At 35.4% G+C, this 22,389-nt stretch overlaps 1 protein-coding gene across 1 annotated transcript in view; it reads left to right on the top strand.

Annotated features, from left to right (window-relative positions):
• PTPN4 (protein tyrosine phosphatase non-receptor type 4) overlaps window positions 1-22,389 on the top strand; it is a gene marked incomplete at its 3' end in the record, with an annotated part of 59,682 nt that overhangs the window by 36,740 nt on the left and 553 nt on the right. Inside the window, exons 13-25 of the mRNA XM_079539139.1 lie at window positions 2,011-2,145; window positions 3,063-3,221; window positions 8,003-8,162; window positions 11,150-11,233; window positions 11,323-11,379; window positions 12,451-12,607; window positions 13,595-13,761; window positions 14,853-14,943; window positions 15,026-15,087; window positions 15,828-15,974; window positions 17,916-18,044; window positions 19,458-19,606; window positions 21,009-21,144. Of these exons, the coding sequence (XP_079395265.1) occupies window positions 2,011-2,145; window positions 3,063-3,221; window positions 8,003-8,162; window positions 11,150-11,233; window positions 11,323-11,379; window positions 12,451-12,607; window positions 13,595-13,761; window positions 14,853-14,943; window positions 15,026-15,087; window positions 15,828-15,974; window positions 17,916-18,044; window positions 19,458-19,606; window positions 21,009-21,144 (1,633 nt within the window). The remainder of the gene's footprint in view (window positions 1-2,010; window positions 2,146-3,062; window positions 3,222-8,002; window positions 8,163-11,149; window positions 11,234-11,322; window positions 11,380-12,450; window positions 12,608-13,594; window positions 13,762-14,852; window positions 14,944-15,025; window positions 15,088-15,827; window positions 15,975-17,915; window positions 18,045-19,457; window positions 19,607-21,008; window positions 21,145-22,389) is intronic.

Here is a 22,389-nt window from a genome sequence, read left to right as displayed (position 1 = left end):
CTTACATGTCTGTCAGAAAATACTATATTTTCAGCCCTGAGTTTACTTATATTATGATCGTCTGCATTTTCCCCTTGACAGTTCCCTAATCCGTAGAATTTACCTCTTAGTAGTGCTGGTGGAGCTGTCTTTTGGTGTTAGTGTGTTGGCTACAAACATACTTTGCAAAAATCTAGCTAATTATAGCCTTTGATTAGTAAAAGATTAATGAACTGATAATATTAGATATGACTTTCAATTTTGCTGGTTTTGTTTTGTTTTAACTGTTCAGATTTTGAAAGTGGTTTGAGTTGCTCACATTTGGAGCGAATTATGTAAATGAGAATGTTGGTTTAATTGACTTGATGTTGAACTAATTACTTCTGGATCAAATTAATACTGCTTAAGCACAGTGATGCATTCAAGGAATGTCTTATTCCACAGGAAATAAATAGTTGCTGTTTTCAACTATCAACATACTACTAGATTTTTTTTTTTTTTTAAAGATGTAATAAAACCTAACTCAGAAGGATTTAGAACAGCCTATGTTGCTTAACTCTCTGAAATTGGTCAGCTGCTATTCACCAAGTCTTCTGAGCAGCAAAACAGCATGCAGTACGTATTCAGAACTGCATAGGAGCAGAAGGAAAGTATAAAATAATATTAAAAACAAAACAAATGCTTAAGAACTCCTCACACCCAAATGTCTACTGCTTGAATTCCAAACAGTGTTGGCATTAATAATAAGATGTGTGTTTCTGTGTGTGTGAAGCTAGATCATTCAATGTGATATTTGGTAGCTTTTTGGTTTAGACTCTTGGTAATTCTGAGGATAGTCTACTTAAATTCAATGCAGGCCAACACCTTAAGTTCTATGAGAAGTAAAAATGTAATCATAACTGAAGTTCTTGTTTCCAGTAAGATGTAATTTTGTGTGTCAGTAGTTCCTTATTTTCTCAAGGTTCCTCCTTTCCGGACTTGCACTTTCAGTAAATCTGGAAAGTGATAATGCCAAGATGAAGATAAAGAGGAACAGTTACTATCCTCCAGAGGACAAGAAAGGCAGAAGTTATTTTTTGATACAGGTCTATGGGGTGGGGGAAAGAAATGATGGAGGGCATTATGCTGATATAGGAATATGTTGTCACCTTATTATGCTGAATTGGAGAGTAGAGGAAGATGTGGTGATATAAATATATAAAGGTGAATGAAATGATCACAACATGAAAGACTCGTGAAATTGAGGAATATTTTGAATAAAAGGAATTTGGGTAATAGTTGAGAAACGGAGTTTCACAGAACTACCAGAGCAGTAGAAGTAAATGCAAGGACATCTATTTATGGATTGCTTTAAAGAATTTTTGGTGTTGGCTGAAGAATTCAGTTATGTTTAGTTACAGGATCTAAATGATGCTCTCATCTAAACCGTCAAATGTGATGCCACTAAGAAAAAGGCAGCCACAATTCTTGGATGATTCATTTAGCAGTGCCTGGTATAAAAGGAAGATGTTCTATTTCATGCCCAGCAGCTTGGTTACTGTGTTGATGATTGCCCTGCTTTCTGTTCTTTACGGTCATTGGGAGGTTTTTGTTTTTGGACAGATATTTCCACTACTATTTTTTTTTTTCTGAGATGAATGAACAGTTTTGTTACTTAGAGCTTTTCCACTTCTCATGTTCATATCTTTTAATGAATATTCTGTTTGTGTCAGATTCTCCTTGAGGCGCTGGAATTGGCTGGTAAAGTTTTAACACCTTGCCTGCCTCCCTCCTAGCCAGCAGTATTGTATGACTGTTTCACTGATGTTCTTGTACAGAGTAGACAAAGTGGAAACAATATTGAGGAAAATAAACTGCATAGGTACATTACTGCTTATGTAAATATAGTTTTGTATTATTACATTTCCTTTCTTCCATATAGCTTTGTTTTCCTGTGATTGAATATCCAGAGTTTCATTGTGGGGGAACTTATATAATCTTATTCTCACCTCTTACAATTTCTGATCGATCATTTTTCTTTTTTCCTCCAAGATCCCCCAGTAAACCCTTGGCACGGAAACTCATGAGTGGGATGGACTGGGAAGTAGTGAGCAGGAACTCTCTGTCTGACGATAGGTTAGAAACCCAAAGCTTACCATCACGGTCTCCACCTGGAACCCCAAATCAGTGAGTAGCATCACATCTCTCCCTGGAAGTGACTGTCTTCCTCTGAAGTGAGGGACACACGTATGTTATGAGAGGAATCGTGCTTTATGGAGGTTAAAAGAACTTCACAAAATCGTGTGCTGAATAGCTTTTTGGAACATTTAACTCTACATTAGCAACTGTCTGTGGGGTGAATTTTAAGTACTTTTCACTCAACCTATAAAAAGTGTAAAGGATAGCATGCTACTCAAAGAGCTTGAGTTTTATCAAGCATAGTTAAAATCAAATTATTCATTGGGCTAAGGAAAAAAATAATGAAATCTGTGCTATATTTTAGAAGTAATTGGTTTGTAAAGTTTTTGGGGAAATGACTTGATCATATATACTTGTGAATCTATTTCCATCAGTTTTTCCCCTTTTCTTTTATTCCTTTCAAAGCTCACTTCTCACATGTTAGAGCTTTCTGGCTCACGTTCAGGGAAAAAAATCCATATTTCTTTTGGAAAATAACCATATATGTATGTATATAAAAAAAAAAATAAAATGCTTATGATTCTTTCTAGTAGCAAGTGGGTGTGATGAAATGTTCTTCTTAATGAAAGAACTTAGTGAACTCTCACTGAGTGGACTGTCTGTCCTGTAGCCTGTTCATTGTAAACATTATCTTTCAGAGACATTTAGTAGAATTTATGGAAATAATTTTTAAACACTTTCAACAAGAAAGTTATGAAGCATGGTATTTTAACTGACAACATAAATGTTTCGGTGTTTTTTCTTTGAGACATGACGTTATTTCGTAGAATTGTGAACGTATGCTTGCACCAAGAAGAAAAAGTGTTATTCTGGCTTCCCCTAAGTTATTCTTTTGTATTGATGTAGGAAGTGTAGGTTAATAATCAAATTATTTCCACATTGCACTGCTATGTTTTCCCTTTTAGTCGCAACTCCGCCTTCACTCAAGAAGGAGCTCGGTTACGACCCTCCTCGGTTGGACATTTAGTGGACCATGTAGTTCACGCTTCACCAAGTGAAGTGTTTGTGAACCACAGATCTCCATCTTCCACCCAGGCTAACAGCATAATACTGGAATCATCACCGTAAGTTTCTGTTGATTGCCATGGGTCTTTGCCATAAGGAATTTAGTTTTAAACGTTTGGGTTGGGGATGTGACAGAAAATCTGATGAAAAGGTGCCTGTTGTTAGGGACTGTTAGGGTAAGCCATGCTAAAAATGAGATGATACAGGAGTGCAGACCTCTGTCTAACACATTCCTGATGCAGGGCTGTCATACCTTTCCCCTTGCCATACTTTTGCCCTTGCTGTAATGTGGCCATCAGTGTTTGGATGTGGATGCAAAAGTTAGTTTGGTAGAACCTGAAGTATGTTGTTCTATGATACAAGTTTTGAATTCCCATGAGTTTGGAAATCTTGTTTTGTCAAGGCATAGAAGTCTGAGCCTTGCAAGTTAGCCAGAACGTCTATTTAGCAGCCCAGCCTTCTGATGGTCTCAGTATACTTTGTTACATTGATGCAATATATGATGTTATATTGCCTATTGCTACAGAGTATCTCTATTTTTAAGATTGCACTGTTGTCTGTTTTTTCCTGATAAGCTGAATGTGTGCCAGTTAGTAATTATCAAAATGAAGAATTGTTAAATTCAGAAGCGTAATTTAGATGTTCCTTTTTCATGGAACAGCTTTTCTTGATGGAAAAGTTGTCATCTAACTGACTATAAAATTGTAATAAAAATTAATTATTATACCAGTTTACAAATAAAAGTTTTTGTGCATTAAAAAAAAAACAACACCACAAAGCAAACAAAAAAAGACTCTTAAAGGAAAAGGAATCTTGTGGGAAATAATATTTTTCAAGCAAAGCAAAGTTGCTCAAAGGTTTGAAATACTCAGAAAAAGCTAAGAAGGAGAAATGAACTGGGGAAAAGAGCTGCATGCCTTGGACCATATGAACATTCTGCTGTGTCTTATACGTATGTATGCATATAATTCTAAGTTTATCTTTCTAATTTTGTAGAACCTCTGTAAGAAAGTATGTTGTGCAGATTGTTTTAAAACCATTTGAGAAGTACAAACCAATGCATGCACAATTAGGTATTTTTTTATAAAAGAAAACTGGTGTATCTCAGTAAAAAAGAATCTGGGAATGTATTCAGGGCTTTTAGAACCTTCAGTGGATCATGCCTTCCTTTTCAACAGCTTTGCATAACTTTGGGAAGGGGGTAGAATAAAAATTTTATTAAGGTTTTGTAAACTAAGACTTTTTTTTTTTTTATAAGGTGCAATAATTATGACTTTGACCATCATTTGTTTGCTGTAGAAAAAATATTTTAGCCTAATAACATAAATTTGCCCTTTCTTGGTGGGATTTTGAAACCTGTTTGTGACAAGGGAGTCTCAAAAACTGGAACACTTGTAAATCTTGTTTCATGCTTGAATTTGGCTGACTGAATCCATGCTGTCATTTCCATTCCCTTCTAAGACAATCAATTTAGTTAAGAGAAAATCTTGAGTGATAGAGTTACACAGCAAAATAAGCAAAGTTCCAAAATGCTCCTTTCTTCATATGCCTTTATTCTAAATTAAGTTCTACAATGTGTACCCGAATGTCCTTTGGATTTGTTAATTTAATAGCTGACTACTTTTACGAGTCACCATAGAAATGAGTCTTAAAAAGAGAGGAAGTGTTTTTGCAAATTAGTTATGCAGCTCCGGGTGTTCTTTTTCATGGCTTGCGCTTTTTTATTCCCTAAGAGAAAAAAATATTGCTTTTTCTATTCACAAGTTCAAAAGTGGAATTGAATCTCCCACTGTAATTACTTAGCATGAGCTATTTTTAAGAATAAGGATATTGGTTGTCAAAATACGAATCCTCAAAGAGTCTTCTGAAAGTTTCAGGTGTTGATTAAAGCTTTTTTATTTATGAATAAAAGTAGCAGAGTAACGACATGTATATTAACCATATAATTAAAAATGATATTGTTTCGGCGTCCAAAAATCGACTACTTAAACATTTTGGCCCTTCTGAGTTAGAAGGTTCAAGCGGTCCATCCGCTAAGTTGTTGGGAATTCACATATCAAATTTATATACAAAAGAAGGGAAGAGGAGCTAAGCTGACTTTCAATGTAGTGATCTCATGAAATTTGGAGTCAATATATCAAAAGAAATTAGAGCTCCAGTGAGTATCAGGAGACTTAGATAATCCGGTCTTTTGTCTTCAACTGCGTGTGTTATTTGGAACTCAACTGAGATCTTTCTGCTCAGAGCACACTGAGTTGATTATAACCTTAACTTCAAAAGGCACGTGATATATAGTTTAATAACCTTATGGGTGCATGTACGAAGTGTTTGCTTAATATATTGAAAGGTCAGACCGGATATCTGTAACAAAAATACACAGAGGTTGTCAGTGTGAGGTTTTGTGGGTTATTGTATTATTATGTAAATGAATGAATGCAGTAACAGAGAACTCCTTTGCCTGCCAAGCAGGCTGCTTTCATGGCCATTGTCTGAGCATTCATAAGGAGATTCAAAGCTGACTGGGCAAATACAAAGCAATGAAGTTTTTGCCCAAGGCTTGATTGTTAGTTCTCACAATTCATTATGCTAATACATTACAGCGCTTGTCTTGCTCCTACGAAAATGCTCATCTGAGCAACTTTTTCAAATCTTTTGTATAAGTTTGTATTTTCTTTGGGAATTTATTTGTGTTTGCTGACATACGTACCGGCGTCTAGTCAAACATAGGATTCTATCTCTCACTTTTATCTGGACGCTTTTGTGTCTTTACAAAGGTTTTCCTCTTTCATTCCGTTTAGAGCTCTCAGGAGTAATTGTTTTCAGGCAGATATGTAACTATGTTGCCCTTGTCTTGAAAAGGATGAATAACCTGTGCCGCCTGGACCTGAATGTATAAATACACGGGCAGTTGAAAAGCTCTGGGTGACCTTTGCGAGTGAATGTCTAAATAATTTATAGCAGCCTTGAAAAATTCATCCTGCAGATGTTGACAATCGTATTTTTCTCTTTCCAATAAACTATCTTCAGAAAAGCTACTTATTCTGAGGGAAAATAGGCAACTTTTTAGTCAATTCCCCAAGATAGTTGTGTTGCAAAATACATTTATTTTCTAAAAGTTGAGGTTAAGCGAAAACATCTAACACAGTATTAGGATTTGTTTCCAAAAGAACCCTATCAGTATTTTTGTTTTCTAAAAAACAGCCTAAATTTTTAACATGAAATGGAAAATGAATGTATTTTTTGCAGTGCTTGCATTCTGCAGCATGGAATTTCATGCATTTCTGCCTTAGGTTTTACTACTTGCAGCAACTTGAAATGCTGTGCTCTCTTCTAATGAGTCTCCCTCTGCTACCAGTTTACTGCAGCAAACCCAGTAGTAACTGAGGTAGCACTCCTCACAGGACAGGGCTCTCAGGTGTGAGTCAGTGCTACAGCTTGCTGCTAAGGAAGGAACAGTGTCCTATGTCTGGCCTGCAGGAGTGTCATTCCTTCCCTCCACCTGGAGATTAGTCGCCTTGTTGAACCAGCAGGAAACTAGCCAAGCTTGTCCAAAAAGTCACTGTTTCTGCTTGTTTGGTAAGCTGGGTTGGCTGAGGGAAGAGCACTGGAGCAATTCAGGGAAGGGGGCATGAGGAGCAGATGGAAGAAGGGCAGCACCCACTTTTGGAGGTAGCATTCTCATAAGTAGCTGTAACCTGTAACTTCATTCCTTGAGGTCTTTGGATTTGCCACTAGTATCAGTGGGCTGTTGTCGTAAGTAGTGAAATTACTTAAAGATATCTTTTAATGTGGTTCATGGGGAGGAAGGCATGTATCCGTGTTGGTAGTTAGAAACTGGCATTCAGACGAGGTTAATGGGAGCCCTTTTGAGCCTCTAAAAACATACAGTGCCATGTAATGAAAGATGAATCATAAATTTACGTAATACAAATTATACAGTTAAGCTTTTATTTCAAAGGGACTAATAAAGGAAATTATCCATATTGCATGTAAACACAGGACTCTTTTGTTAATCTACAGTGCAGTGCTTGCAGAGTTAAACAGAAATAGAAGTTTCTGCCATTTCATCTTCAGCAATGGTGTTAAAACTCAACTGAAAAATGCACACTACAAATACAATTCTTGCAAATATTAAAATACTGCACATCTTTTAAAGGGGAATGTGTTCAAGAAAGGAGTAAAACCAAATATCTCATGAAATATCTCTGTGTATGTGTAGTTTTAAATGGAAAAACTTAACACTGTTGTTTCCAGTCAGCTTCTCCAAGAACTGTAAGTGGACAATTGAATTGTTTTGAATTGTCACTTGTATTTCTAGATCAATAGCCAAAAACTATTGTGGGAGCACTTCATTCTAATGCTGTTGTCTGTTTCTAAGATGTAAATTTCAGTCATTAATTTGTGGAGAAAAAAAAAAATCTTATTGGGGAAAGTACTGTAAGTGTTACGTATTTTAGGTACGTATTTTTTAGCTGGAGCATACGGCATAAATGTGGTGAATTTTATCATTTGTAAACACAAAAGGTGGTAGGACCTCAGGTTTAAAAAAAAAAACAAAAACAAAAAACACAACACAACAGCCATGTAAAAGTGAAACTTAATGGTTTACTTGCCTACAGTTGCTTTTCAAGAAAAAATGACTAACATTGCTAAACCTGCGCTTCCAATCTATTCTACTACAGCAGCAAATTTTTGAGATTCTAAATATATATATATATTATGTTCAGGTCTCCAACTCATAGTTTCTCCAAGCAGTTTGTTTTGTTTACTTGGAATCCTTAAAGCACTGTCAGTATCTAATAATTGTTCCACTTCATACTTTTTGTATTTTGGTGTTTAGATCTCAAGAAACTCCCATAGATGGGCAGCCTCCTGCATTACCACCCAAACAATTTAAGAAGAACAGTTGGAACCAAATTCATCATTCACACTCGCAGCAAGAACTGGATAACCACATCAATGAAGCATTTGATGTCCCTGCATCTCCTGAAAAGTCCACAGTAAGTTCTTTAGATCCAGTTTAATTATTCTGCTTTTTGTCTGAGCAATTCTACTCCTTGTAAGCTTGATTCTGGTTTCAGGGTTGTGCCACATTTGTGCATTACATTTCAGCATTTCATAGAAGTGAAGAATGGCTTAGATTGGAAGTTCCAAACACCATTTTATGTACCATCTCTTTGCTAGCTGCTACCATTTTTCACCTGCTGGAGTGGTCCTTTGTCTTTTGCCACCAAATGACTAAACTGAGATGGTCGTGGAAAGCATTTTAGTCTTTATTATAATGCTTAAATTTTCTCCACTTGTAAATGCATCTATTTGATTTATTTGGAAAGTCACTTACTGTCTGTTTTAAAGAAGACACTGAACTAAACTACTGCTAATTTGAAAAATTATTTCATCTAGCTTTTATCAAAATGCTAAATGTAATCTCTAAAACTTCCTACCAGCTTCTAGAGTAATTCTGTTAGGAGAGGATTACTGAATCTGTGGTAGTATTTCTGATCAGGATTTTATTACCAGGAATATATTACCAAGGCACTGAGGGCAAGGAACGTGAAGATCTACACAAATCTTTTTTTCTTGGGCATGTGTTAGATAACTAAAATGGTCAGTTGATTATTGTCTGTCTTAACCATTTCTGCGATTAAAAAAAGATTTTTTTTTGTTTGTCCTAACAGAAGTTTACGAGTGGGTTTTGGTTTTATACTGATATGGGATAAGAAACATTTTGCAGTATGGGAAAACTGTGTAGCATTCAGGTGTAATAAATACTTTATAAACAGTTTCACCAACCATAGGTGCTCACAATTACGTCAACTCTCAAGGTTGATATTTTAGAAATGCCTCCAGTTAGTTTTATACTGTACTGTGAACTCCAAGCCTAGGATGTTCTTTCAGGCCTTGTTATAAAGTTAAGATTCCCATAAAATCCATACTTAATTTCATAGCTGGAGTTTTAATAAAAGACACAGAAGTGAAACTTAAAAGTTATGAGGACTTTCGGAATGTCATGAAAAGTTTGCTTTAATTAAATCATGAAATAGTTTCTAACAACTTCATCTCCTTTTCATGCTTACCTGAGTCATAGTGAAGTTGTGTTTTGAAAAACAACTACTCATCAAGTCATCTGGTATTCAGTTATCTGTACCAAATTGACAGAAATAACTTTCAGTAGTGTGTTTTTTTGGAACTCCCTTTAGTTCTCACACAGCTGTGTTGGTTTGGCAGAATGAGATTGCTTTTTCCATGTGCCTTGTCACTGTGATTGTTTGTTAAGGTCCAACCAGTTACATTCCTGCTGCTCTTAAGGCAGCACACTGTTGTAATTGAAGGTGTAATTTAGTCTGATGACTGCTTTTTATTTTGGGTCCTAGAGAAGGAAGAACATAGCATGACTCCTGCATTTTGTGAAATTAGAAGTTTAGGATTTAGAGTATGGGGTTTTTTCTGACCAGAACGCACCTCAGGTTCCTGTACCACTGAAATCTCTTCTGTTGCTCCATCTCAAATATTTCAAGGATAATCCTCACCATTTTGACTTCATTAAGCTGTCAGATTTCCTTTGCCTGTTAAAATAGGGAGAGCCCATACATTAGCAGGACAGGTATGGAAATGACAGCATTTTCTTCTACCAGCAGTCCTTAAGCATCCAGTCTGAGAATATGCAGATGTGTTTTCAAACAGGTGTGGTCAGGAGTCTCTTCAATTAGACAAGTTAATGATGATATGTAGTGTTCTCTCTGGATTTTTCATTATAAAATGCTCCACAAAATTGCTTGTTAAAGTGGGAAGTAATTATTCTTTTTTTTTTTTTTTTCCTGAGGAATGGAATGGCACAGATCTTGCCACACCTTGGTTCTTGTGCAGAATGAACAATAACCTTCTCATCAACATATCTTAGGCTGTTACTTTCCTCTCCTTCCCTGAATTTGTATCTTTTCATTGTTATGAATGTGTTAGGGGAAGGTGTGGGGTGGTTTTACTTTAAACAAAAGCACAAAATGCGTGAAACCAAGTTGTTTTTTTTTGTTGTTGTTGTTGTTGTTGTTTTGAACTTTCATAACACTTAGGAATACTTGTTTTTCTTTAATAAATTGATGATTTTTCTTCCTTCCTGAATATGAATCTTACATTTTGTGTAGTTGATTCTGTTAAATGTCAATGAAGCTTATGTCATAGAACCATAGAATCACAAGGTTGGGAAGGATCTGCAAGATCATCTAGTCCAAACCGATGTGTTTATGGTTTGGATGTGAAGTATTATTAAAAATACTGGGTCGTATTCAGCTTGTGAAATAAAAAGTAATGTGGAACAAACTAAGAATCATTTCAATGACAATAATTTGATTTTTGGCAGGTTGTACAAGTAGCATCCCCAGTATATTAATGGATCCCATGACAAGCTTTTTCTGATAAAATAACCAAAAAACCCTACTCAAGTTGTCAGAGCTTGACAAAACTAATACTGTACTGTGGAGGAAATAGGACAGGGGATATGGAACCAAGATTTTATTTCTGAACTTATTCCTGCTTACTAACATCATGTTGCTGTTGTTGGGGGGGGGGGGGGGGGATGAAAAACACCTCAATTTTCTTCTCTCTTTTTTGTAGTAATATATCACATTTTTACTGCAGGCTTTTTTCTGCAGTCTTAAGTAAAATGAATTTAAATTATTTCCACTTAGTAATTTGTTTTTCTTAGGACTGTTTGAAGCCTGTTTGCCTGTTCTAGTATGATTTCTTATTTGAGATTACTTTGACAGAACAGACTTGTAATTTGTGTCCAAGATTTCAGGTGTGTAATTCTTTTTTCTTTCTATGCAAAATTCAAGAAAGGTATTTGTGTTATTTGATGTTTTCTCAAGTGCCTAATAGCAATTACTTTATGAAAAATAGGAAAAATTATTCTATACAATATCCTCAAAGACTGTGCTAACTTTGAACACAGAACATAGTAATAGATATCTATGTTGTTTGCTTTTACTAGCCCAATGGTGGTGTTCCCCATGACAATCTTGTTATGATCAGAATGAAACCAGATGAAAACGGAAGGTTTGGCTTCAATGTAAAGGTACAGTCACCAATTTTTGTTTTGTGTTTCTTAAGTTCATTTTCTGATTTCTTTTATGATTTATGACAAAGTGTAATTTGTTTTTAAAGGGTGGATATGATCAGAAGATGCCAGTAATAGTGTCCAGGGTAGCTCCAGGAACACCCGTAAGTTACCCAAATTCAAACTATTTGTTATGGCTGTCTTTGAAATGCGAGCTCAAAACTGGTAGTTATTTCCTAGGTCTGTGCAACATATTTAATAAATCAAATAAAAATTATTTAATCCTCAGAAAAATTGCTTATTTTGCTGCCGGAAGATTGGATCTGCAGATGTTCACTATGCATTGCTTCTTGAGCTGTCATCCTAAAAATGCCTATGCTTGCAGTTTTTTAGTAGAGGCATTAATATAATGCCATAGCAATTACATGTGGGCTTCTCTGTTAAAAATAACTAAAACAGCAAATACAAACACCTCTTATTAAAGTGACAGAGCTGGATAAAACCAAGACTTAACTTAAAATTGGGCATCAGGAATCATTCATCAGGTCTGACTGTTGTTACTGGTGTTTGGTGACAATCAGTAGTGTCCTTCAGAGTAGGCACAATGTTCTGTCACTTGACTGCCAGAAATACTGACCTGGTATCGAGCTGATTGAAGCCAGCTCTGCTTATGCCTTTTAGAGTAAAGCTGACCATCTCTTTGCTAACATTTAAAAAATACGTTCTTACATTTCATGGTAAAACTGTGGTATTATTTTTATTGGTTCTTTTGTCTTTCCAGGATTGTTTGGATTTGTGCATTGTCTTTAGTCATTGCCTTAGTTTTGTCATTACAACTGTAGTATTTCATAACTGAAGCATTTAAGCCTATGAAATTGATTTGGACAATTTACTCTCTTCCCTTCTAAGATGAGAAGATCCTGCTTTTTTGGTTGTCTATATGAAATCCAGAAAGGGAAGCTCAACTAAGCCTTCTACATTAACGGAAGGAACAGAGTAACAGCTACTGAAGATATGTTAAAATGACAGTTTCTTCCCAGTGACAAATCAGAGTGTTTGAATGAATGACACCATCTCATGTATTGTGCAACACTCAGATTTGGTTTCTGAATACAATGCAGCAACCATAGCAACTTGGCTGTAGGATTAATAGATGAATATAGATGAAGTTGTTGTTATAAGGTGGAAACTTGGAAACAGCTCATTTTACACATTTTTTTTTTTTAACATTGCAGGCTGATCTTTGTGTCCCTCGTTTGAATGAAGGAGACCAGGTTGTACTTATCAATGGCAGGGATATAGCAGAACATACCCATGATCAAGTTGTTATGTTTATTAAAGCTAGCTGTGAGAGGCACTCAGGGGAACTTGTGCTCCTCGTTCGACCCAATGGTGAGTGATTTGTACCTAAAACAAAAAACAAACAAAAAAGGCATCTTGTCTTGATTTGCTAATCTTCAGCAGGTGGTCACTGGGTTTAATTCTACTCTGCATCCCAGTTATAATACAATTAACCAAGAAAGGCAAAATGAAAAATAATGATGCTCAATCAGAATAATTGGAATGTGATACATCATAAACAATTTTTCCTGTATTCACTGATTAATGCTTCCCAGCTATGTGTGCTCCTGTTCTGCATGCAAGTTTTCTTGCAGTGTTTGTATGTACTTTTTTTTTTTTTCCAGATAAAATCATTAGTTTTGTTTACCAGCTTATTAAATCAGTATCCTCTTATGTTGGTTCTTTGTATTCCGGATAAAAATACTCAAGTTGTAGAAGTGAGGAGTTGCCAGATCTCTCCTTCAAGGTCATGTGATTTTGGTTAAAGAGAAACTTTATGACAGCGTATGCTTGTTATGTATAGTAGATGATTCATATTGTTTTTCAATTTGTTTATAGACCAAACAAGAGTGTAACACTGATGGTGTTATTATGGCCTGTAGCAGTGCCATTTTTTCTGGTGATGATCTATGTGTCTTGCCCTGTTTACAGAAGCCTAAAAGAATAAATTGTTCAAACTGAAAAAATATAAATACAACTGTAGTGACTATAGAGGTGTAATGTGTGGATCTGGGATTAAGGAATGCATCAGATAAGTTTGCAGGTGACAGGAGGTTTGATCAAAACTTCAACAGTCAATGAACTACTTATACTTAAAATGACAATTAAGTCACAATAGTCATGTCCTGGGTAGTAGTAGTCAGTAAAGCCTGTTTGCCTGTGCTAATGGGGCTTAAAATCACTGTGTTAATAAATGCAGTTTTTTCTACAAGAGGAATATGTCTATTTGGATGATTTAATTAAATGACCTAATTTAATTGTATTATAATTTTATTTCAACACATCTATCTAAAATCTCCATAACTTTATTTGTTACAGCTGTCTATGATGTTGTGGAAGAGAAGCTGGAAAGCGAACCTGACTTCCAATACATCCCTGAGAAATCTCCACTTGATGGTGTCCATCAAGATGATAATGCTCTGAGAGAATCCATGATTCAGCTAGCAGAGGGGCTTATCACTGGAACTGTTTTAGCTCAATTTGATGTGAGTACTGCATTACGTGAAGCTAGCTGTGTGCAAGTTCCAAGTCTTTTGGGATAAGTAATCATTTTAAACAAAGAAAATGTCAGTCAAATTTCAGTATAGCCAGCATCTTTTAGGAAAATTTGATTTAACGCTTTCAGAGAAAAAAAAAATTAAAAAGTCAAGCCTTGTAGGGAAACACAGAAGAGTTACAGCATAGAATAACTGATCCAAATACACTTAAAAATTGTTTCACTTTTAATATCTTTATTGATTGCTTGCATCTTTTTATGATTGTCAGGGACCTATGCTTGTGTAATACTTCTATAGGGATGAAGACTGAAGAATGCATACCAAAAATCCTGTTCTGTGCTCAGACCTTCATTCTTTCCAAAGCCAATGTAGAAGCTGCGACAGCTGAACTTTTGACATTTAATGGACAATTTCAATGAGCAAATATAAAATGACCAATGGAAAACACAGCCTTAATCATATGTGTAACAGAAGTCTTCATAAATAGTTAATTCTTTGACATACTTGAAAAGAGCAGTGCCCTTTCTGTGGTTTCCTAAGGCAAGGCACTGATACTTGTAGTTTTTCTTTAACATGAGCTTGAGCTTTGATAATATTCCATCTTCTTTAATACATGAGGTCATATGACTAAAAGCAGGAAGAATTAGGTTTATAAAACACTGCAGCATGAATTCCTTATCAGAGACCTGAAGTTATGTATTACAATGTGTATTAATAAGGCCTTTGGTAACATGTACTTCTTACACCTGGAATCCATTTTGCATTATACATGCCTCGTATATTACACTGCATAGGCTTAGACAGGAAGCTCCTCCAGTGGAAGTTACAGTTTTGCAAAACAGTGTTCTATAAATGGCTTCAGTGTGTAGCTTTGAGTCAAGAGATGTACGGATTTGGTGAAATGATCCCATAGAATAATTCATAGCGCTTTGTTTTGAAAAATGCTTCCACGTTTCTTAAAGCTGTCTTTGTTCAATAATTTATGTTCTAAAAAGTATTTCAAGGCACATACTGGCAGGTATTTTGCATCTCTTATGATCTCGTCTTTTTTCTTTTTCTTTTTTTTTTTTTGACTTCAGCAACTGTATAGGAAAAAGCCTGGAATGACAATGTCTTGTGCCAGATTACCTCAAAACATTTCCAAAAATAGATACAGAGACATTTCGCCTTGTAAGTATTTGAGTCTTTGTGCTCTAAGAGTATTTTACTGCAGTTAGTAAATAAGTAACGTTTTTCTACAAATTTTTTTCAGATGATGCTACACGGGTTATTTTAAAAAGTAATGAAGACTACATCAATGCAAATTATATAAATGTGAGTAATGCTTCTAAAAATTGCTTCTGGCATAAAGTAATTTTCAACTTTTCAATGGAGAATTTTAATGAAATAAATTTGCTGTAAATCTAGCTCAGGCTAGAATAATAAGCCAGTAATCAGATGGTTAGAAATGTACTGTAGGTTTACTTATTTACTAATGCTTGGTGGCAGATACTTTCTAAATGAAAATAAACATGCAAAAAAACCTTCGGAAAAAGTAGCTGTCTATCAGAGTATCAGAGTTCTTAATGGATTGCCAATGTGGCTGCAGTGGTCAACACCAGAAAAGTCTAATCTAGAAACACATATTAACATTTGCTTATTTATTTCTTATTGTCAGTAGCAACAAAAAAGTACTTTCTTCTTCCTACTTTGCTTTCCCTTGTGTAAGGAAAAAAAAAAAAAAAAAAAAACCCACCACCGATGTTAAATTCCAAAATCACTGTTTAAAAACTAGTATCAGAAAGTCAAAGAATGACATTTCCTTACCTTTTAATTTTCAACCACTAACTGTCAGTGAATTTACTTGCACGCTCCCAAACGTGTGTGGTTCCTCGCACTAATTTTGAGTGTGAAACACTTCCAGTTGATACTCTTTAAAATGACTAACTTAAAATAAATATATTTCATGTAGTGATACTTCTTTTAATGTATTAGTCACTGAACACCGATGCCTGACAGATATTCATTCTCATGGCAAATGCAAGAATTAAAACAATCATTTTATCTTCTCTTAGATGGAAATCCCTTCTTCCACAATAATAAACCAGTACATTGCCTGTCAAGGTCCGTTGCCAAACACTTGTCCTGATTTTTGGCAGATGACTTGGGAACAAGGCTCATCTATGGTTGTAATGTTAACAACTCAAGTTGAACGGGGCAGGGTAAGTAAAAGATTCTCTTAAATACCTCTTGCATAATAAAAATCTGTTGATGATTGCTCTCTAAAACATAAGTGGAAGGTAATATTACAAACTTTTCATAAGTGCAGTGCATTCTTAATAGTGTTGTGATTATTATTCTTACATTTTAAACCTTTTGATATTGTTAAAGTAGCTTAATGAAAACTTTGTTTGGTGCTGAGATATACTGAAGTCCAAGTATTTCTTAAAATGTTTTTTACTTACTGCTTTGACTCTGTTGTTAAAATAGTCTTTTTCTCTCATCTTTGAATGAGGAAACTATGAAATGTCATCAGTTTTTGTAATTAATTCTTTCATATGTAGAGATGAATTTTAATGCAGCCCAATGGAGCTCTGTACTGTTGAGAGCACGTCTGAATGGCTGTGCTTAAGGGAATCCTTAGTAAGATTGAAATAGAAATAAAATTCATACATTGAGAAGAGTTGAACATCTGTTTACTTGCACAAAGGAATCATTGTCCTTTAAGTCTTTTTCATTAAAAAAAAAAAAAAGTGGAAATGGAGAGTTACAGATTACTAGAAATAATTACAAATGGTTCTGTAAAAAACCTTAAGGTGTTTTTATTTTGTTTTTAAAGCTATAGCTTTCTCTTTGTAGTCGCATTTGTTATACAGCTTTGTCTCTTAGAGATGAGCAAAACAATAAAATATAGTGATTCACAGAGCATAATTCCAGAGCTACCAGGTTTATAGCCTGGTGCATTCCCAGTAGCACTGAATAGTTGTGTGTGGACAGAAATTGACAGGCTAGAGTAATAGTTTAGTGGAGTTTCTCATAGTATAGCATTGCTTTTGAAGGTGGATTTATGGAAGGTGATGGGTGTTCTGATCAGCTCAGACTGTAGTTTAGCTGTCGGTATATATTCTAACTTATTAATAGCCATGTATTTGCTGGGAGATAAGGCCTCTAAATGCAATTAAAGTAATTGGATAAGAATTGCAGTGTTTTTGAGCCATTTTTCAACGACTCGGTGTTAGCATGGTGCTGCCTGTTCCGAAATGAACATAATTAGAGGGAATTTCAGTACAAGTGCCCTTTTAGTTTGAATTTTCTTTGCAGATCTGCTAAGAACAGACTTGCACTAGCAGTTCTCTGAGGTTCTCCCACCCCCTTAATAATGGCATTTGTGGAGCTCTTCAGAGAGCTGCTAAATAATGAAATAAAAGGACTTATCTGTCTTATACCCATAGGCAGACTCCCTGCTCTAAAGCTGATCATGAGGCTTCTGACATCACTATCCCACTGCATGCCGGGGTGTCTCAGTGGAGCAGGAAGTCTGCAAATCTGGCTGCTCTTAAAGAATCGCCAGGTGGGTTGGAAAAACAAAAGTACACTTGAGCTGAAATGACCTCTTGAGTTCAGCAGTTAAGCGATTTATCTAAAAATCTGAGGTTTTGAACTTCTAATTCATGTTTAAAGGTTTTTTAAAATATCTTTGAAGTTCCATCTGCACCCCCCTAATTCCTGCAGCAACATTTTTGTTGCTTGCTCTTTTTTTTTTCCACATGTTCTTTTCCCATATAAATGTGTTTTGAGAAGATTGTGAGATTGTATGAGGTTTCCAGAGGTCAGAAATATTTATAAAGCAGCATCTGTGTCCCTCAAGAGTTAAGATTAAATAAGTTATTGATACATAAAAAAAAAAGTTGTGATGAAAGGGAAAGGCATTCATCCACAATTACACTAAGGTCAATAGCTGGTTCATGTGTCCTTTTAAAGAGAAGCAGGAGATCTCCACAATAACTTATTTTATATGCAATAGTTGAATAGTGTAGTCTGTTTGGTAAGTAAATCAATAGTAGTAACAGAATTGTTGAAATATTTTTTACTGAGCAATGGCATAAGGAATTAGCAGGAATGAAAATAATCTGAATTGAAACCCAGACATATGTTGGTTTTAGGTTAAATGCCATCAATACTGGCCAGAGCCATCAGGAAGCTCATCGTATGGCAATTTCCAGATTACCTGCCATTCAGAAGAAGGAAATCCTGCTTACGTCTTTCGAGAAATGACATTGACTAATCTGGAGGTAAAGACATAATGTGTATTTTTAAGTAAAAACCTATGAAATCCTCACAGACTAGATGAAACTATCTAATCAGACATTTTACATCTTAATGTCATGTATGCATAAATAGAACTCGTTATTTCTAACAACCTTTAGAAAACGAATCTTACTGCCATGTACTTACTGTGAATGAGTTCTGCTATATAATAACAAACCTTTTATTAGCAAAATATTACAAGGATTTGATTTCCGTAATGGTATTAATTGGTACCGAGTCAGATTAAATAATGTGATTAAATCATTTATCATGAAGACTATTACTCGTGTCTTACATGGCCTGACCAAATAAAAAGTAATTAAAGAAGTCAAGAAATGTGCTATTCCCTTCATGTTTTCAAAGCATGAGATACTAGCAGTATTTCAGTATCACTGCTGAAAATCAGCCTTTATAGTGGTAAATAGTTCTTAATAATTCTCCAGCTTAGACACTGCGTAAAAATATATGGAAGATAAATCCTGCTGAGATTCATTAATTGATATTAGCATTGAGATGTAAACCAGGACTTTCTAGACAGAAGAGGCATAGCGTTAGTTTCAGGGGATGTATAGCTTCCAGAACTTCACCAGCTATCATTTTGGTCTCAGAAATGTTCAGAAATCTTTTTCTGGAATTTAGTTCAGGTACTCATTTCTCACTGCTTGGGTTTCCAGATGAGATTCCAGATTTATAGAACTGCCTTTTATTCAGTTTTCAGTTTTTTTTCTTTTTTTTTCCTGGGTGCTGTTGAGACAATTGCTCATTTATTATCAATAGTGGCATCTCTGCAAATGATTCCATGCTGAAGAGTAATTTGGTGTATGGTAGCTTCTATTCTTTGAAATGCTGCTTTCACTCTGATTGTGCATCCTGCCCCCTCCACTAAGCAGAGGTGTGTGATAAATGTTGGTGACATTAGAGCAGGGGGACGTGGGAGAGAGTGGAAAACCTCTTGCATCTTGTGGAGTATGCTAGATAAAATTAGAGGTGCAGATAAATCCATTGTGCTCACACAGTCTGAACAAAGGTTTGGAAGTCCAGTCTTTCCCCTCTGCACCCCTGTTCTGTCATTTGATAGAACCAATAGTAAAACTAATTTAACAGAAGGATGCTGAAGATTTGGCTACTTGCTTGCACATCTTGTGCTTAGAGCATTTGTACCCTTGAACTGTTTTACTGTTAGATGGAGTGACTTTTTTTTTTACTTGCCCTTTTTGTTTTTAATTAAAAAACGTAATTATAAAATCCAGGATGAGTAGTAAGTAACACTTACAGAGATTGATAGCTTCCAGAAGCTACATTTTTTCAAGTGCAAGTTGACGTAAATGTACCATTTTTTTTTTCTGTCTTTCTGTGAAACCTGAACAAACCTTGAATAAATCCTATGTTTCTGATAGAAGGAGGAAAGCCGCCAGCTGACCCAAATTCAGTACGTAGCATGGCCTGACCACGGGGTTCCTGATGATTCCAGTGATTTCCTAGACTTCGTGTGCCTCGTGCGAAAGAAGCGGGCAGGCAGAGAAGAACCTGTTGTTGTTCACTGCAGGTACCCTCTCCCTTTTCTTTTCAACTTCAGTAGATCACACAATTTAAATTTTTTATTGTTAAATAGCTTTTCTTTGCTTTGTTTTTCAAGTAAAAGTGTAACTATAATGTGCTTTGCAGGTGACAGGAGAACTCAACTCTTACATTAAGCGATTTTTATCAAAATCATAATCATTTTTCATAAGCAGAAGTTGCAGTATCTACATTCATGAGTCTGTATGGAGGTCTTGTCTGTTTAATTTAAATGCTTATGCTAATAGGTTACATAATAAATTCAAGGAGATGGTGAAATACGCTTAGGAAACTTTTCCTTATGATAACTACCTTGCAAAGGTCTGGAGTAGCTGTACAAATAATCCATAGCAGACAATATGGATAGTAAATGCAATGAAATAACACCCTCAAGTCTGCAGATGTTTTAGGCTACATGTTGTTAATGAATACATTAGGATAACGGGGTTTTTTTTTTTTTTGAAACATGTCACTTTTGTTGTGAATTAAAGTTATTCAGATTTCTATCCAAATTTAATGTGTCTGCTTTTCTTATGAAATAGTTTTCAAGCTAATGTAAAGCAATAAAAAGCTGAAGTTTTTGTTACATTGAATTTAAATGTAATTTGAGATTACATTTACTTCAGTGCTACTCATATGAAATGTAAGTGAACTCAGATTTAATGTAACAATCTACATATGAATTTCATGTGTGTAAGTTCTGGAGATGTAAAATGCCACTGAATTTTATGTAACTGGTAGCTTTACATCTTGTCATGGAATGTTCATGACATCATTGAAACACACAGTAGCTTTGATGCCACCTTCTGGACAAAGATTGAAGTACTAACTTGGCCAGATTTAATTTGAAGTTATGCTTCAAAATCATAACAATTAAGCTTCAAACAGGAAATTTATGTAAACTAAGTTATTTAAAAGCATGAAATGATAGCCGTACAATCTGAGTTAATGATGATGTTTGAAAATATGGATTTGGTCTTGTACTCAAGTATGAGAGAACATTGGCTTTCTACTTAAAAACTGCAGCACAAATTTCTTGGATGTGAAAAATTAGAATTTGAAACAAACCATTGATGTTCACGGTTAAATATTCAGTTTTTAAGGATTTCTACTCAGTTGTAAATATGGACCTGAATAAATATGTTTGTAAATTGTTCATGGCTGGGTTCAAGTTCCTCTTCACAGTACTGACAGTTCCACCCTCATTTTTGCTCTTCTCAAGCAGGATGGAAGCTTCCTGTGACAGGTGGCTCATCTAACCTTTGTACTCATAGTATGGGATCATACAGATCAGTCATGAGAATCCTTAAGGAGGAAGGACTGTACAGCCCTTGGATGTGAGCTACATTCCAGACACTTCTTCTTATTAGGGTGTTCTCTTGTTTTGACAGTGCTGGGATTGGACGGACAGGAGTTCTTATCACCATGGAGACAGCAATGTGTCTCATTGAGTGCAATCAGCCTGTTTATCCATTAGACATTGTACGAACCATGAGAGATCAAAGAGCCATGATGATCCAAACACCTGTGAGTACCATACTTGCAATTCTGTGTTGAGGAAGAGTCTTCATGCATTTGAAAATGCTAGAATTTCCCCTGCATTGATAATGTTTGTTTGTTTTTTGAGATAACTGCTCTGCTTCCTTAACATTCTGTTTCTGAATTCTAACCGGTTAAGAATGGAGTTAGAACAGAGATTTTTTTTTTTTTTTTAACCTGTATCAGTCAGATGATGCTTATTTCAGAAAGCTGTTTGCTTTACATTTTTAAAAAGTGCATTAAAAGAGTCAAAATGCTCAGCTGTGCTGTCTTTCGTAGGAAGTCTTAGGGTTCTAGTTATTCCATTTTTTTGACCAGTTAGTTTTTTTTAATTCAATCATTGGTTGTAAAGTTTTACTCAATGTATTTACTATTTAAAGGGAAAATATTCTGAAGGAAAAAAGGCACTGGGTTCAGTGTCAAATCTCTTCCATGGTTACCAGAAACTAGTTAGTCACTGCAGTAATTTCAACAGCCCGTTGCTGTTCCTCTAACTAAATTTGAAGAAACCTTCAGTGTTCCTTAGAGTGTATTCAGGTTGAGAGGAAAATATGTAAACCTCCATTTCTCAGTCATCTGTAGTATGGCACTGTCTAGTATTCATATTCCACTAAAAAAAAAAAAAAAAAAAAAAAAAAAAAAAAAAAAAAAAAAAAAAAAAACAAAGAACAATTATTCAGGAAAGTGAGGAAACATGAGGAACAATAGAAGATGGCTTTGGCTTTTTGTGATGGCTGTATTATGAATTTGTACATCTCTACGGCATACTTTGAGAGGAGACCTTTGTTAGTAAGGAAGGGGAGGTGAGGAGTAAGAGTTATCCAAGGCAACTTCTGCTGCTGCCTTTTCCTGATTTTTGCATTTTCTGAAATATTCCTCAGTGTCCACGAGATGGCTCTATGCGTGGTTCTCCTCTGTGCTCTATGAAGAGAGTTCAGAAAGGTTCATTTAGTGAGCACTGGAGGCAAATGTGTATTCTACATGAATATGTCTAACTTTAAGTATTTTAATTTAGATGTAACAGTGCAGCACATAGTGATTGCATTGTTAGATCTGTTGCTGTGCCCATTTAAGATCTGAAATCAACAATTGCTGCATTGAAAATGGAAAGGCAGGAATGCTTTTTGCTGTGCTTAATGACTGGGATTGTTTTGTTTGTTTGTTGGAACTACTATTTGTTTAAAACAAGGTGTCTTCTATGCATGCCAGTGTTAGACTTGAATATATTGCAGT

This window comes from Tetrao urogallus (assembly GCF_951394365.1).
Source record: "Tetrao urogallus genome assembly, chromosome: 8".
Lineage (NCBI taxonomy): Eukaryota > Metazoa > Chordata > Aves > Galliformes > Phasianidae > Tetrao > Tetrao urogallus.
Note: the sequence above shows the minus strand (reverse complement) of the source record. Positions and strands in the feature narration are given on the sequence as shown.